General features: G+C 37.0%; 1 protein-coding gene across 1 annotated transcript in view; it reads left to right on the top strand.

Moving 5' to 3' along the window:
* The window catches only part of RADX (RPA1 related single stranded DNA binding protein, X-linked), a 102375-nt gene that overhangs the window by 74334 nt on the left and 11901 nt on the right, over positions 1–16140 (top strand). The window contains exon 13 of the mRNA XM_040468379.1: positions 15561–15722. Within this exon, the coding sequence (XP_040324313.1) occupies positions 15561–15722 (162 nt within the window). The remainder of the gene's footprint in view (positions 1–15560; positions 15723–16140) is intronic.

The following is a 16140-nucleotide window of genomic DNA, read 5'->3' as shown; positions in this document are numbered from 1 at the left end:
AATGAGCTGATCAAAAAGGATTTAAATAATATAACAGAAAGTGAATTTAGAGTAATAGTCATAAAATTAATCGCTGGGCTTGAAAACAGTATAGAGGACAGCAGAGAATCTCTTGCCACAGAGATCAAGGGACTAAGAAACAGTCACGAGGAGCTGAAAAGCGCTTTAAACGAAATGAAAAACAAAATGGAAACCACCACGGCTCGGATTGAAGAGGCAGAGGAGAGAATAGGTGAACTAGAAGATAAAGTTATGGAAAAAGAGGAAGCTGAGAAAAAGAGAGATAAAAAAATCCAGGAGTATGAGGGGAAAATTAGAGAACTAAGTGATACACTAAAAAGAAATAATATACGCATCATTGGTATCCCAGAGGAGGAAGAGAGAGGGAAAGGTGCTGAAGGGGTACTTGAAGAAATCATAGCCGAGAACTTCCCTGAAGTGGGGAAGGAAAAAGGCATTGAAATCCAAGAGTCACAGAGAACTCCCTTCAGACGTAACTTGAATCGATCTTCTGCACGACATATCATAGTGAAACTGGCAAAATACAAGGATAAAGAGAAAATTCTGAAAGCAGCAAGGGGTAAACGTGCCCTCACATATAAAGGGAGACCTATAAGACTCGTGACTGATCTCTCTTTTGAAACTTGGCAGGCCAGAAAGAATTGGCACGAGATTTTCAGTGTGCTAGACAGAAAAAATATGCAGCCGAGAATCCTTTATCCAGCAAGTCTGTCATTTAGAATAGGAGAGATAAAGGACTTCCCAAACAAACAAAAACTGAAGGAATTTGTCACCGCTAAACCAGCCCTACAAGACATCCTAAGGGGGACCCTGTGAGACAAAGTACCAGAGACATCACTACAAGCATAAAACATACAGACATCACAATGACTCTAAACCCATATCTTTCTATAATAACACTGAATGTAAATGGATTAAATGCGCCAACCAAAAGACATAGGGTATCAGAATGGATAAAAAAACAAGACCCATCTATTTGCTGTCTACAAGAGACTCATTTTAGACCTGAGGACACCTTTAGATTGAGAGTGAGGGGATGGAGAACTATTTATCATGCTACTGGAAGCCAAAAGAAAGCTGGAGTAGCCATACTTATATCAGACAAACTAGACTTTAAATGAAAGGCTGTAACAAGAGATGAAGAAGGACATTATATAATAGTGACAGGGACAATCCATCAGGAAGAGCTAACAATTATAAATGTCTATGCGCCGAATACCGGAGCGCCCAAATATATAAAACAATTACTCATAAACATAAGCAACCTTATTGGGAAGAATGTGGTAATTGCAGGGGACTTTAACACCCCACTTACAGAAATGGATAGATCATCTAGACACACGGTCAATAAAGAAACAAGGGCCCTGGGGCGCCTGGGTGGTGCAGTCGGTTAAGCGTCCGACTTCAGCCAGGTCACGATCTCGCGGTCCGTGAGTTCGAGCCCCGCGTCAGGCTCTGGGCTGATGGCTCAGAGCCTGGAGCCTGTTTCCAATTCTGTGTCTCCCTCTCTCTCTGCCCCTCCCCCGTTCATGCTCTGTCTCTCTCTGTCCCAAAAATAAATAAACGATGAAAAAAAAAAATTTAAAAAAAAAAAAAAAAGAAAAGGGAGATGACCCAAATAGATAAAATCATGAATGAAAATGGAATTATTACAACCAATCCCTCAGAGATACAAACAATTATCAGGGAATACTATGAAAAATTATATGCCAACAAACTGGGCAACCTGGAAGAAATGGACAAATTCCTGATCACCCACACTCTTCCAAAACTCAATCAGGAGGAAATAGAATGCTTGAGCAGACCCATAACCAGCGAAGAAATTGAATCGGTTATCAAAAATCTCCCAACAAATAAGAGTCCAGGACCACATGGCTTCCCAGGGGAGTTCTACCAGACGTTTAAAGCAGAGATAATACCTATCTTTCTCAAGCTATTCCAAGAAATAGAAAGGGAAGGAAAACTTCCAGACTCATTCTATGAAGCCAGTATTACTTTGATTCCTAAACCAGACAGAGACCCAGTAAAAAAAAGAGAACTACAGGCCAATATCCCTGATGAATATGGATGCAAAAATTCTCAATAATATACTAGCAAATCGAATTCAACGGCATATAAAAAGAATTATTCACCATGATCAAGTGGGATTCATTCCTGGGATGCAGGGCTGGTCAACATTCGCAAATCAATCAACGTGATACATCACATTAACAAAAGAGAAGAACCATATGATCCTGTCAATCGATGCAGAAAAGGCCTTTGACAAAATCCAGCACCCTTTCTTAATAAAACCTTTGAGAAAGTCGGGATAGAAGGAACATACTTAAAGACCATAAAAGCCATTTATGAAAAGCCCACAGCTAACATCATCCTCAACGGGGAAAAACTGAGAGCTTTTTCCCTGAGATCAGGAACACGACAGGGATGCCCACTCTCACCACTGTTGTTTAACATAGTGCTGGAAGTTCTAGCATCAGCAATCAGACAACAAAAGGAAATCAAAGGCATCCAAATTGGCAAAGATGAAGTCAAGCTTTCGCTTTTTTGCAGATGACACGATATTATACATGGAAAATCCGATAGACTCCACGAAAAGTCTGCTAGAACTGATACTTGAATTCAGCAAAGTTGCAGGATACAAAATCAATGTACAGAAATCAGTTGCATTCTTATACACTAACAATGAAGCAACAGAAAGACAAATAAAGAAACTGATCCCATTCATAATTGCACCAAGAAGCATAAAATACCTAGGAATAAATCTAACCAAAGATGTAAAGGATCTGTATGCTGAAAACTATAGAAAGCTTATGAAGGTAATTGAAGAAGATTTAAAGAAATGGAAAGACATTCCCTGCTCATGGATTGGAAGAATAAATATTGTCAAAATGTCAATACTACCCAAAGCTATGTACACATTGAATGCAATCCCAATCAAAATTGCACCAGCATTCTTCTCGAAACTAGAACAAGCAATCCTAAAATTCATATGGAACCACAAAAGGCCCCGAATAGCCAAAGTAATTTTGAAGAAGAAGACCAAAGCAGGAGGCATCACAATCCCAGACTTTAGCCTCTACTACAAAGCTGTCATCATCAAGACAGCATGGTATTGGCACAAAAACAGACACATAGACCAATGGAATAGAATAGAAACCCCAGAACTAGACCCACAAACGTATGGCCAACTCATCTTTGACAAAGCAGGAAAGAACATCCAATGGAAAAAAGACAGTCTAACAAATGGTGCTGGGAGAACTGGACAGCAACATGCAGAAGGTTGAAAGTAGACCACTTTCTCACACCATTCACAAAAATAAACTCCAAATGGATAAAGGACCTGAATGTGAGACAGGAAACCATCAAAACCTTAGAGGAGAAAGCAGGAAAAGACCTCTCTGACCTCAGCTGTAGCAATCTCTTACTCGACACATCCCCAAAGGCAAGGGAATTAAAAGCAAAAGTGAATTACTGGGACCTTATGAAGATAAAAAGCTTCTGCACAGCAAAGGAAACAACCAACAAAACGAAAAGGCAACCAACAGAATGGGAAAAGATATTTGCAAATGACATATCGGACAAAGGGCTAGTATCCAAAATCTATCAAGAGCTCACCAAACTCCACACCCGAAAAGCAAATAACCCAGTGAAGAAATGGGCAGAAAACATGAATAGACACTTCTCTAAAGAAGACATCCAGATGGCCAACAGGCACATGAAAAGATGTTCAGCGTCGCTCCTCATCAGGGAAATACAAATCAAAACCACACTCAGGTATCACCTCACGCCAGTCAGAGTGGCCAAAATGAACAAATCAGGAGACTATAGATGCTGGAGAGGATGTGGAGAAATGGGAACCTCCACACTGTTTTACAGAATGGCTGCACCAATTTGCATTCCCACCAACAGTGCAAGAGGGTTCCCATTTCTCCACATCCTCGCCAGCATCTATATTCTCCTGATTGGTTCATTTTGGCCACTCTGACTGGCATGAGGTGGTATCTTAGTGTGGCTTTGATTTGTATTTCCCTGATAAGGAGTGATGTTGAGCATCTTTTCATGTGTCTCTTGGCCATCTGGGTGTCTTCTTTGGAAAAGTGTCTATTTATGTCTTCTGCCCATTTCTTCACTGGATTATTTGTTTTTCAGGTGTGGAGTTTTGTGAGCTCTTTATAGATATTGGATACTAGCCCTTTGTCCGATATGTCATTTGCAAATATCTTTTCCCATTCCGTTGGTTTTCTAAAAGAAACTTTTTATCTTCATAAGGTCCCAGTAGTTCATTTTTGCTTTTAATTACCTTGCCTTTGGAGATGTGTCAAGTAAGAAATTGCTACGGCTGAGGTCAAAGAGGTATTTTCCTGCTTTCTCCTCTAGGGTTTTGATGGTTTCCTGTCTCACATTCAGGTCCTTTATCCATTTTGAGTTTACTTTTGTGAATGGTGTGAGAAAGTGGTCTAGTTTCATTCTTCTGCATGTTGCTGTCCAGTTCTTCCAGCACCATTTGTTAAAGAGACTGTCTTTCTTCCATTGGATACTCCCTGCTTTGTCAAAGATTAGTTGGTCATACATTTGTGGGTCCAATTCTGGGGTCTCTATTCTATTCCATTGGTCTATATGTCTGTTTTTGTACCAATACCATACTGTCTTAATGATTACAGCTTTGTAGTAGAAGCTAAAGTCTGGCACTGTGATGCCTCCTGCTTTGGTTTTCTTCAATATTACTTTGGCTATTCGGGGTCTTTTGTGGCTCCATACAAATTTTAGGATTGTTTGTTCTACCTTTGAGAAGAATGCTGGTGCAATTTTGATTGGGATTGCATTGAATGTGTAGATAGCTTTGGGTAGTATTGACATTTTAACAATATTTATTCTTCCAATTCATGAGCATGGAATGTTTTTCCATTTCTTTGTGTCTTCTTCAGTTTATTTCATAAGCTTTCTATATTTTTCAGCATATAGATCTTTTACATCCTTGGTTAGGTTTATTCCTAGGTATTTTATGGTTCTTGGTATAATTGTAAATGGGATATATTCCTTGATTTCTCTTTCTGTTGCTTCATTATTGGTGTATAAAAACGCAACAAATTTCTGTATATCGATTTTGTACCTTGAGACTTTGCTGATTTCATGTATCAGTTCCAGCAGACTTTTGGTGGAGTCTATCGGATTTTCCATGTATAATATCATGTCATCTGCAAAAAGCGAAAGCTTGACTTCATCTTTGCCAATTTGGATGCCTTTGATTTCCTTTTGTTGTCTGATTGCTGATGCTAGAACTTCCAGCACTATGTTAAACAACAGTGGTGAGAGTGGGCATCCCTGTCGTGTTCCTGATCTCAGGGAAAAAGCTCTCAGTTTTTCCCCGTTGAGGATGATGTTAGCTGTGGGCTTTTCATAAATGGCTTTTATGGTCTTTAAGTATGTTCCTTCTATCCCGACTTTCTCAAAGGTTTTATTAAGAAAGGGTGCTGGATTTTGTCAAAGGCCTTTTCTGCATCGATTGACAGGATCATATGGTTCTTCTCTTTTGTTAATGTGATGTATCACGTTGATTGATTTGCGAATGTTGACCAGCCCTGCATCCCAGGAATGAATCCCACTTGATCATGGTGAATAATTCTTTTTATATGCCGTTGAATTCGATTTGCTAGTATATTATTGAGAATTTTTGCATCCATATTCATCAGGGATATTGGCCTGTAGTTCTCTTTTTTTTACTGGGTCTCTGTCTGGTTTAGGAATCAAAGTAATACTGGCTTCATAGAATGAGTCTGGAAGTTTTCCTTCCCTTTCTATTTCTTGGAATAGCTTGAGAAAGATAGGTATTATCTCTGCTTTAAACGTCTGGTAGAACTCCCCTGGGAAGCCATGTGGTCCTGGACTCTTATTTGTTGGGAGATTTTTGATAACCGATTCAATTTCTTCGCTGGTTATGGGTCTGCTCAAGCATTCTATTTCCTCCTGATTGAGTTTTGGAAGAGTGTGGGTGATCAGGAATTTGTCCATTTCTTCCAGGTTGCCCAGTTTGTTGGCATATAATTTTTCATAGTATTCCCTGATAATTGTTTGTATCTCTGAGGGATTGGTTGTAATAATTCCATTTTCATTCATGATTTTATCTATTTGGGTCATCTCCCTTTTCTTTTTTTTTTTTTTTTAAATTTTTTTTTTTCATCGTTTATTTATTTTTGGGACAGAGAGAGACAGAGCATGAACGGGGGAGGGGCAGAGAGAGAGGGAGACACAGAATCGGAAACAGGCTCCAGGCTCTGAGCCATCAGCCCAGAGCCTGACGCGGGGCTCGAACTCACGGACCGCGAGATCGTGACCTGGCTGAAGTCGGACGCTTAACCGACTGCACCACCCAGGCGCCCCAGGGCCCTTGTTTCTTTATTGACCGTGTGTCTAGATGATCTATCCATTTCTGTAAGTGGGGTGTTAAAGTCCCCTGCAATTACCACATTCTTCCCAATAAGGTTGCTTATGTTTATGAGTAATTGTTTTATATATTTGGGCGCTCCGGTATTCGGCGCATAGACATTTATAATTGTTAGCTCTTCCTGATGGATTGTCCCTGTCACTATTATATAATGTCCTTCTTCATCTCTTGTTACAGCCTTTCATTTAAAGTCTAGTTTGTCTGATATAAGTATGGCTACTCCAGCTTTCTTTTGGCTTCCAGTAGCATGATAAATAGTTCTCCATCCCCTCACTCTCAATCTAAAGGTGTCCTCAGGTCTAAAATGAGTCTCTTGTAGACAGCAAATAGATGGGTCTTGTTTTTTTATCCATTCTGATACCCTATGTCTTTTGGTTGGCGCATTTAATCCATTTACATTCAGTGTTATTATAGAAAGATATGGGTTTAGAGTCATTGTGATGTCTGTATGTTTTATGCTTGTAGTGATGTCTCTGGTACTTTGTCTCACAGGGTCCCCCTTAGGATGTCTTGTAGGGCTGGTTTAGCGGTGACAAATTCCTTCAGTTTTTGTTTGTTTGGGAAGTCCTTTATCTCTCCTATTCTAAATGACAGACTTGCTGGATAAAGGATTCTCGGCTGCATATTTTTTCTGTCTAGCACACTGAAAATCTCGTGCCAATTCTTTCTGGCCTGCCAAGTTTCAAAAGAGAGATCAGTCACGAGTCTTATAGGTCTCCCTTTATATGTGAGGGCACGTTTACCCCTTGCTGCTTTCAGAATTTTCTCTTTATCCTTGTATTTTGCCAGTTTCACTATGATATGTCGTGCAGAAGATCGATTCAAGTTACGTCTGAAGGGAGTTCTCTGTGACTCTTGGATTTCAATGCCTTTTTCCTTCCCCACTTCAGGGAAGTTCTCGGCTATGATTTCTTCAAGTACCCCTTCAGCACCTTTCCCTCTCTCTTCCTCCTCTGGGATACCAATGATGCGTATATTATTTCTTTTTAGTGTATCACTTAGTTCTCTAATTTTCCCCTCATACTCCTGGATTTTTTTATCTCTCTTTTTCTCAGCTTCCTCTTTTTCCATAACTTTATCTTCTAGTTCACCTATTCTCTCCTCTGCCTCTTCAATCCGAGCCGTGGTGGTTTCCATTTTGTTTTTCATTTCGTTTAAAGCGCTTTTCAGCTCCTCGTGACTGTTTCTTAGTCCCTTGATCTCTGTGGCAAGAGATTCTCTGCTGTCCTCTATACTGTTTTCAAGCCCAGCGATTAATTTTATGACTATTACTCTAAATTCACTTTCTGTTATATTATTTAAATCCTTTTTGATCAGCTCATTAGCTGTTGTTATTTCCTGGAGATTCTTCTGAGCCCCTCAAATGATTTTGATAGGTTACCCCCTCCTACCAAGATTCCATAAGAATCAGTGTATCACTATCATTTATATTAGTTCTCTAGATTTCATTTCTGTATTAAGTTAAACCATTAGAGAGCTAAATTCTTGGATTATGTAATAATTAAGATGAAAATATACTCCTTTACAGAAATGTCTTACTAAGATTTGACTATTATACTGATTATATATTATAAGGTTGATGTCAGACTCAATTATCTGAAGAGCAATTCCACATTTTAAAAAGGAAAACTATAGTTGCAAATATCCATCCATTTGTTATTCTGTGCTATTTACACAAGAACTTCATATGGTAATTCAGACTTGAGTTTTATAGAGGAAAAAAATAACAGGCTTCCTATATATGAGTGTTTGTTTTCTCTGAAATAGAAGATATGTTTAGAGACTCAGGAGACATGATTTCTAATCATGGCCTGGGTTCTATCTAGCCAGGGGGTAGGACTAAATTATATCCAAACTTCTTTTTACTTTAAAATTAAATACCTCATCAGGAATCCCCTTTATTTCCACTTTCCAGAAAGCTCACAAAAAATTACTGCCAAATGCTAATTTAGTTGTTTGCAAATACCTAATAAAACATACTTTTTCTGTTTCCTTTTAAACATTGTTTTGTTTTATCTATCTGTGGCTTATTTTTCCTTTTATTTTATCCCTGTAAACCACCTTAAGTCCTTGAAAACAGGTAGGATATAAAACAGCATGAAAATGGGTAGGATATAAAACAGCATAATTCTAATATAGATTAGAGATGACTGGGCAGAATGACAAATTTGCCCTCTTCACATTTGATTCTTGCTTTTAAGTGATACAAAGAGACCAAGTAATGCAGTCTAGTAAAAAAAAAATTTGAAACTTGGGTCTGACATGTCTAACAGAGTCAGCGGAAATTCATTACTTTTCATAGATTATTCACACATGCACAATCACATGTATGCACATACTTATGTGTGAGAGGCAGAGAAGAGAGAGTGGGAGAGAGTAAAAAGGAGGAAGAATCTTGATAAAGGTCAAGGTAATGCATTCCAGTGCTGTAGATTCAAAAATCTTTGAAATGAATTTTCTTTCAGCCATTAATTTACTAATGACTTTTCCTCATTCTTTTATTTTAAGGTAACATGACTTTCCCTTAAGATACAAATACAAATAAATTTTTTTTTGTTGTTAACTATGAGAATAGCTTATTTTGGCTAAGATTTTATTTAGGAATTTTTTTTTGTGTGTACATTTTTCATTCATTGGAAACAAATGTAAAATTAAATGTAACTTTAAGAATGTGTTGACTTTTTAAAAAGTTTTTATATAAATTCAAGTTAGTGAACATACAGTGTAATACCAGTTTCAGGGGTATAACAGCGATTTGACACTTCTGTACAACACTCAGTGCTCATCAAAACAAATGTCCTCCTTAATCCCTGTTACCTATTTAATCCATTCCCCTCACCCACCTTCTCTGTGGTAACCATCAGTTTGTTCTCTTAAAAAAAAAAGTGTTGCCTTTTAAATTTCTGTAAGTTTTATAGCTACTTCTCAGTTTTCAACTGCCTGAGAAAAATCAGTTTATTTTCCCTTACAGACCAGGGAAGTTTTTTAAGTAGGTTCTTTCTGTTACAACCTGAGTTAGTTGAGAATTTTATTTTCTTCAGGGGCTAAACAGATCTCTGTTCATAGAAGCCTCTCTAGATTAGTATGATTGGTACCTTTTTTCTTTAACTTATATTTTACCTTTCAATAGTTCAGATACACCAAGAAAGAGGCAGAAAACACAAGCAAGAACGTGGTGGCTAAAGAAGAACAAAATCAGTTTTAGAAGTAGTCAGGTTGTCAGGGGTGAGGAAAGTTCCCTTGGTTCCCATTCTCTTCTGCCCAAATACTTTCCTAGGACTTGCCAATGTTTAAAAGCCCACAGAGCTTAATGTATTCCAGAGTCAGTGCTCCATTCCTTTGGTTTGAGCCAAGCAGGAGCGTTCCTTGGACATTATTTCTTTTGGAGGGGGGGGAGCATAATTTCTTAAAGCAAAATAGTATCATCTATATTGAAAATATATTAAATTAATAATTTTCAAAGAAAATAGCACTTGACTTACCTAGGATGGTTACTTCGAAATGTCCAAGGCTTCGGGCGCTTTTAAAGTCCTCAAGTTTTGGAGGCCTTCCCTCTGGTGGTATGTATTTTGCAGGCTGAGAATTAAACTGCTCAGTGAGAAACTTTCTCTGCTCGAAAATAAATTTCCGTGGAATACTTTCAGGATGAACACAGCTATAATGCAAGTGATCTATTAAGCCAAACTTTTTCTCTCTCCACAGAGGACTTTCCCATCTATCGCTTATAGTTTTTCTCGCTTTCCCTTGGACACCAGCGTTTGTGCTTTCTCGACCTTTAAAGACACAATGAGACAGACACAATGGACCTTATTTATAAATCAAACAAATTAAGTCGTTCAGTACAAAAAAGCACAGATTAAGGAGGAATAGTTTAGTCAACTTTAAGAATCAAACCACTTATAAAATATAAATTGAATGTCCAAGAGATAATTGTTATTACAGTGAAAACTAAATTCATTTTCAAAATAAACTTTTACTGCAAAATATTAAACACTGATATTATTTTCTCTGTTGCTTAGATTATGAAGATTTGTAATTACCTTCCTTATACTTTTTCTGTATTTTCTAAACTCTCTTAAATAAACAAATATTTCTTTTATATTCAGTGACAAATTCAAGTTAAGTCAAATTCAAAACTGTTAGATATGGGACCACCACTCACTATTGGTGGAATTTAAGCTTAAAATAAAATTTTGTTAATCTTTGCTAAAAGCAGCTTGAACAAATACAAAATGCAGTCTTTTTCATGGATATAACTCTGCTTCATGAAGACAATTTATTATATATGATACTCCTTTTAGATATAAATAACATGGAAATCAAAGAGGGAACTAAACTCAGATGACAGACCCCTTCAATTTTTTTTTAATGAAATTTATTGTCAAATTGGTTTCCACACAACAACCAATGCTCATCCCAATGGGTGCCCTCCTCAATGCACATCACCCACAAAACCCCTTAAATTCTTGTTTGTTTTCTATCAAGTCAGTTTATCACTTATGTACAATTTATTTAACACATTTAATTTTTAAGGCAGAATATAATTTCTCCCCTACACATTATGACATCCATTGATTCAGCAAATAATTACTGAGCACTTATTATATATATTCCAGATACTGTGCTGAGGACTTTGGTCAAATAAAATTTTAATTGAATAATACACCCTGGGACCTGAAGACATATGGCAGAATCAGAAAAAAAAAAGGTCTGGAACAAGACTGTCTTGTTATCAGTTCTGGTAGCTCAGACAAGCTGATAGCAACTCGGTTTCAGAGTTTACCAAGGTTGCTGAATTGCTTCCTCGCAGGTGGCCTATGCCTTGGTGCTCATTATTATTCTAGCATAAAAAACCTTGCTGAGGCCGAAGGGGGTTCTAACAGAAAGATTTCAATGTGGTAAAGATATCATTTCTGCTTTTGAAACATACCCTATTCCCAGACTACTTTCTTAAGCTTTTTAAACCTAGCCAGAGACTTACCAAAAATTTATTATGAGGTAAAATACTAGACTGCCGTTGTAAGAGAAGATGAAATTGAATATGTACTTACTCACCAAGAATTCAAAATACTGCAGTATTACAAAAGAGTTTTTTATTTCAAAATTCAGATGATGAACACACTTAACTTCCTATAATAATGCTTGATAACAAAAGGATAAAAAATTTAACTGCACATGAAAAATAAAGGAATCAATCAAAGCCAACAGGAAAATTCAGTTAATAGGACTAAACTGAGAACTGTATAATGACTTAGTATTTTTATTTTCTAAAATAAATCTCCTTTCCCTAAACTTATACAAATACATAATTAGAATAGCAGTAAGTAGCTATTACAATATTCAAGATATAGCGAGCATTCCTGACTTATTTGTTCTAAAATACAGCATGCAAAGAACAAATTATAGGCTATTCCAAATTTTAAAAATTAAATAATTACATCTGCTTTACAGAAAAAAATCCTATGACTGACCCTGACAGAAATAAGTCAGAATATTTTCTATGCTTGTTTTGAGTGTTGATATCAAGGACTGGTAAGATACAAATTTTTATTTGAAAAATTCCTCTGAAAAATCCCACTTTGTTTTTATCGTAACTTGGGATTGTAACTACCTACTCCAATTATATGTTCACAATTATTACAAATGGGTATGAATTCAATACAAGAGATATTGGCAGTCACTGTTGTGAAAAGCAAGATTTCAAAGGCAATAATTAGGAGATATAGTTCAGGTTTTTCTAAAGATATGATGGAAAATTATGAACTGGAATTCTTTTTAGTTTGCATACTACTAAAATTACCATATGAAACACATGTTTTTAAGCCTAATGCACAACAAAGATACAGGTTAATTACCTAGCTAAATTGTGTGTGTGTGTATGATTATATGTTGTAACTTATTTTAATGATTCATTTTACCCTAATTTCTGGTGAGAACAGAATCATGTTTTAATGGGGAGAAATTTCAGGAAAAGACCACATTTTGGTTGTGAGGCAAACAAACAAACAAAAATAAGAAAACAACCACATTATAAATGTATGGATATAGGCATGGTGATTTTGTTTCCTCACAAAATCTACTCTGAGCATTGCTCATTCTATAAATAAAAGTGATGGGCAGGGGTGTATGGAAGCATTTGGGAGGGAGAGGAGCTATTTTCTTTGCCTCTTCCCCCCTTGCATCTACTAACTCCACCTTGGTGCAAGATCTACATGGCTAGAAAAGAACAGGGTATTTTTCACTCACTAGCAAGTATAAAATAGACTTTTTTAAAAAGTGTGTAAGAGCTACCTGTAATATTTTGTGATCTCAGTAATACTGTTAATGTCATACTCAACAGTGAAAAACTGAAAAGCATTTTCTATAAGATCAGGAACAAGACCAGGATGCCCTCTCTTACCACTTTTATTCAATAGACTATTGTAAGTCCTAACCATAGCAATAAGGCAAGAAAAAAAAGGCATCCAAATTGGAAAAGAAGTAAAACTGTCACTATGTGCAGATGACATGATATATATATATTCCCAATGTTTCCACTTAAAAAAACCTGTTAGAGCTAAAAAACAAATTCAGTAAAGATGCAGGATACAAAATCAATATACAGAGATGTGTAGTATTTCTTCTATACACTAACAACTATCATAAAGAGAAATTAAGAAAGTAATCACATTCACAATTGCACCAAAAAGAATGAAATACCTAAAAATAAATTTAATGAAGGTGGTAAAAGACCTGTACACTGAAAACTATAAGACAGTGATGAAAAAAATGAAGATGATACAAACAAATGGAAAAATATTATGTGTTCACAGACTGGAAGAATTAATATTGTTAAAATGTCCATGCTACCCAAAGCAATATACAGATTCCATGCAATCCCCATCAAAATTTTAATGGCATTTTCCATAGAACTAGAACAAGTAATTCCAAGGTTTGTATGGATCCACTAAAGATCCTGAATAGCCAGGACAGACTTTATTTTTTTTTCAATATATGAAATTTATTGCCAAATTGGTTTCCATACAACACCCAGTGCTCATCCCAAAAGGTGCCCTCCTCAATACCCATCACCCACCCTCCCCTCCCTCCCACCCCCCATCAACCCTCAGTTTCTTCTCAGTTTTTAAGAGTCTCTTATGCTTTGGCTCTCTCCCACTCTAACCTCTTTTTTTTTCTTCCCCTCCCCCATGGGTTTCTGTTAAGTTTTTCAGGATACACATAAGAGTGAAAACATATGGTATCTGTCTTTCTCTGTATGGCTTATTTCAGGAGTACTGATGCATAGGGGCACTTGTACCCCAATGTTTATAGCAGCACTCTCAACAATAGCCAAATGATGGAAAGAGCCTAAATGTCCATCAACTGATGAATGGATAAAGAAATTGTGGTTTATATACACAATGGAATACTACGTGGCAATGAGAAAGAATGAAATATGGCCTTTTGTAGCAACGTGGATGGAACTGGAGAGTGTGATGCTAAGTGAATTAAGCCATACAGAGAAAGACAGATACCATATGGTTTCACTCTTATGTGGATCCTGAGAAACTTAACAGGAACCCGTGGGGGAGGGGAAGGAAAAAAAAAAGAGGTTAGAGTGGGAGAGAGCCAAAGCATAAGAGACTGTTAAAAACTGAAAACAAACTGAGGGTTGATGGGGGGGTGGGAGGGTGGAGAGGGTGGGTGATGGTTATTTAGGAGGGCACCTTTTGGGATGAGCGCTGGGTGTTGTATGGAAACCAATTTGACAATAAATTTCATATATTAAAAAAAATAAAAATAAAATAAAAATAAATAAAAAAGAAAAAAATGAATAAACATTTAAAAAATTAAAAAAAAAATCATCTGAGGGGAGACCTTACCACACTCCTTAAAATTCTGGCATACTCCAGAGAAGCAGCCCATCCAGTCTCTCTTACCTACCTAAGGGAGACTCACAGCTACACTAGAGCCAATGACAACAGTGTGTCCAGCTTGTGAAGTATGCAACAGTGGAATTAAGATTGAGAAATACTACTCTCCTAATAGCACTGGAAGTATACATATTCCCAGATTTTGGTTAAAATAACTGGTGAATATCAGATGTGAAGGTGGTGAATTGATTATACTTTTTGTAAAAGTATGAAACCAAAGTTGTGTTATGAGACCAAATAGCCTGTCCATTTTAAGCATGGCATGAGCAATGGACTCAGAAGAGAGGATTACATCTCTTAATACTGTACTATTTGTTAAAAGATAAGATCCTAAAACCAAAAGATAACCTTAAGTGTGTTCTGTACAAGGGAATAAATTTGTCCTGTAAAGGGCCAAGTAGTAAATGTTTGAGGCTTTGCAGGTCATACAGCATCTGTCTGAACTACTTAGTTCTGCTGTTTTAGTGTGAAAGCAGCCATAGACAATATATAAATGAATGTGCATGCTCTTTGGGGATAAATATTTATAGACACTGAAATTTGAATTGCATATAATTTTCATGTGTCACAAAATATTCTGTTGATTTTTTTCAACCATTTAAGATTAAAAACAAAACATTCTGAGCTCATGGGTTGTACAAAGCCTGGTGCAAGCAAGATTTGACCCCCCAGGTTATAATTTGCTGACCCCTGTTCTAGACCTCTGTGAGTAATTGAAGTTTGTAATGTATAATTGAGGACACATGGGACCCTGTCACTACCATCCTGGCTTTGTTTGAGTCATACATCCCTAAGTCCAAATGGCAGTAACGGAACCAGTAGTTATCTCTGAATTGTTCTATCTTGTAATGGCCCCTCACATAATAACCAAGAAAGTGTTCTACATGTCTTCATTTATGTGACCAGGCCATCCTCTGGATATTAAAATTGTAACCTTCTATCAGTAGGTAAAACATTTTGGATAGTTATTTTCAGCAGTGGTGATAAACTGCACTGTTTATCTGTCAACCAGTAGCATGTATTTGTAAAGTTTTGCACAGCAAAGGGTTTAGTTCCTAGATTTGAAATCATGATTTTATAGGTGTGAAGCTGTTTGGCACATGTCAGGATGAAACCAGCAAACCTGGCCTCATTAGCTTCATGTATTAACCCACTTTTAACAAACTGTGGTTTTTCTATAACAGGACTGAACCATGAGATAGCAATCGATGTTGCATTCCTGCCCATGTATTCTCCAGAAGATCTCCGTACATCTCAAATCGACACATTACTAACCTGCATGAACTACAGCTGTGTGTATCCGCAGGAAACACCTGGCAATGACAGACTGCCAAGAGCACTTGCAGGTAAGAGCATCTCAGTATTCCTTTCACCCCAAAAACAAAATTAATATTGTAAACAGTTCCAATCTTAAGATGTTACCATGTAACCAGTTACAGCCTTAACATTTAATATAATTTAAAGGGTTATTTGGCAAAGGTACCCCAAGACTTATATATGAGAGTATTTTTTTTATTTTTTTAAATTTTTTTAATGTTTTTTTTATTTTTGAGAGAGAGAGAGCAAGAATACGAGCAGGGTAGGGGCAGAAAGAGAGAGGGACACACAGAATCCAAAGCAGGCTTCAGGCTCTGAGCTGTCAGCACAGAGCCCAATGCGGGGCTAGAACTCATGAACACAAGATCATGACCTGAGCCAAAGTTGAACGCTTAACTGTTTAACTGGGTGACTGTTGAACTGGGTGACTGTCAACTGGGTGACTGA

The sequence above is a fragment of the Herpailurus yagouaroundi genome, unplaced genomic scaffold (genome assembly GCF_014898765.1).
Source record: "Herpailurus yagouaroundi ecotype Mexico unplaced genomic scaffold, PumYag 67700, whole genome shotgun sequence".
In the NCBI taxonomy this organism is placed as follows: domain Eukaryota; kingdom Metazoa; phylum Chordata; class Mammalia; order Carnivora; family Felidae; genus Herpailurus; species Herpailurus yagouaroundi.
The sequence above is the reverse complement of the archived record's forward strand: the minus strand, read 5'-3'. Positions and strand labels throughout refer to the sequence as shown.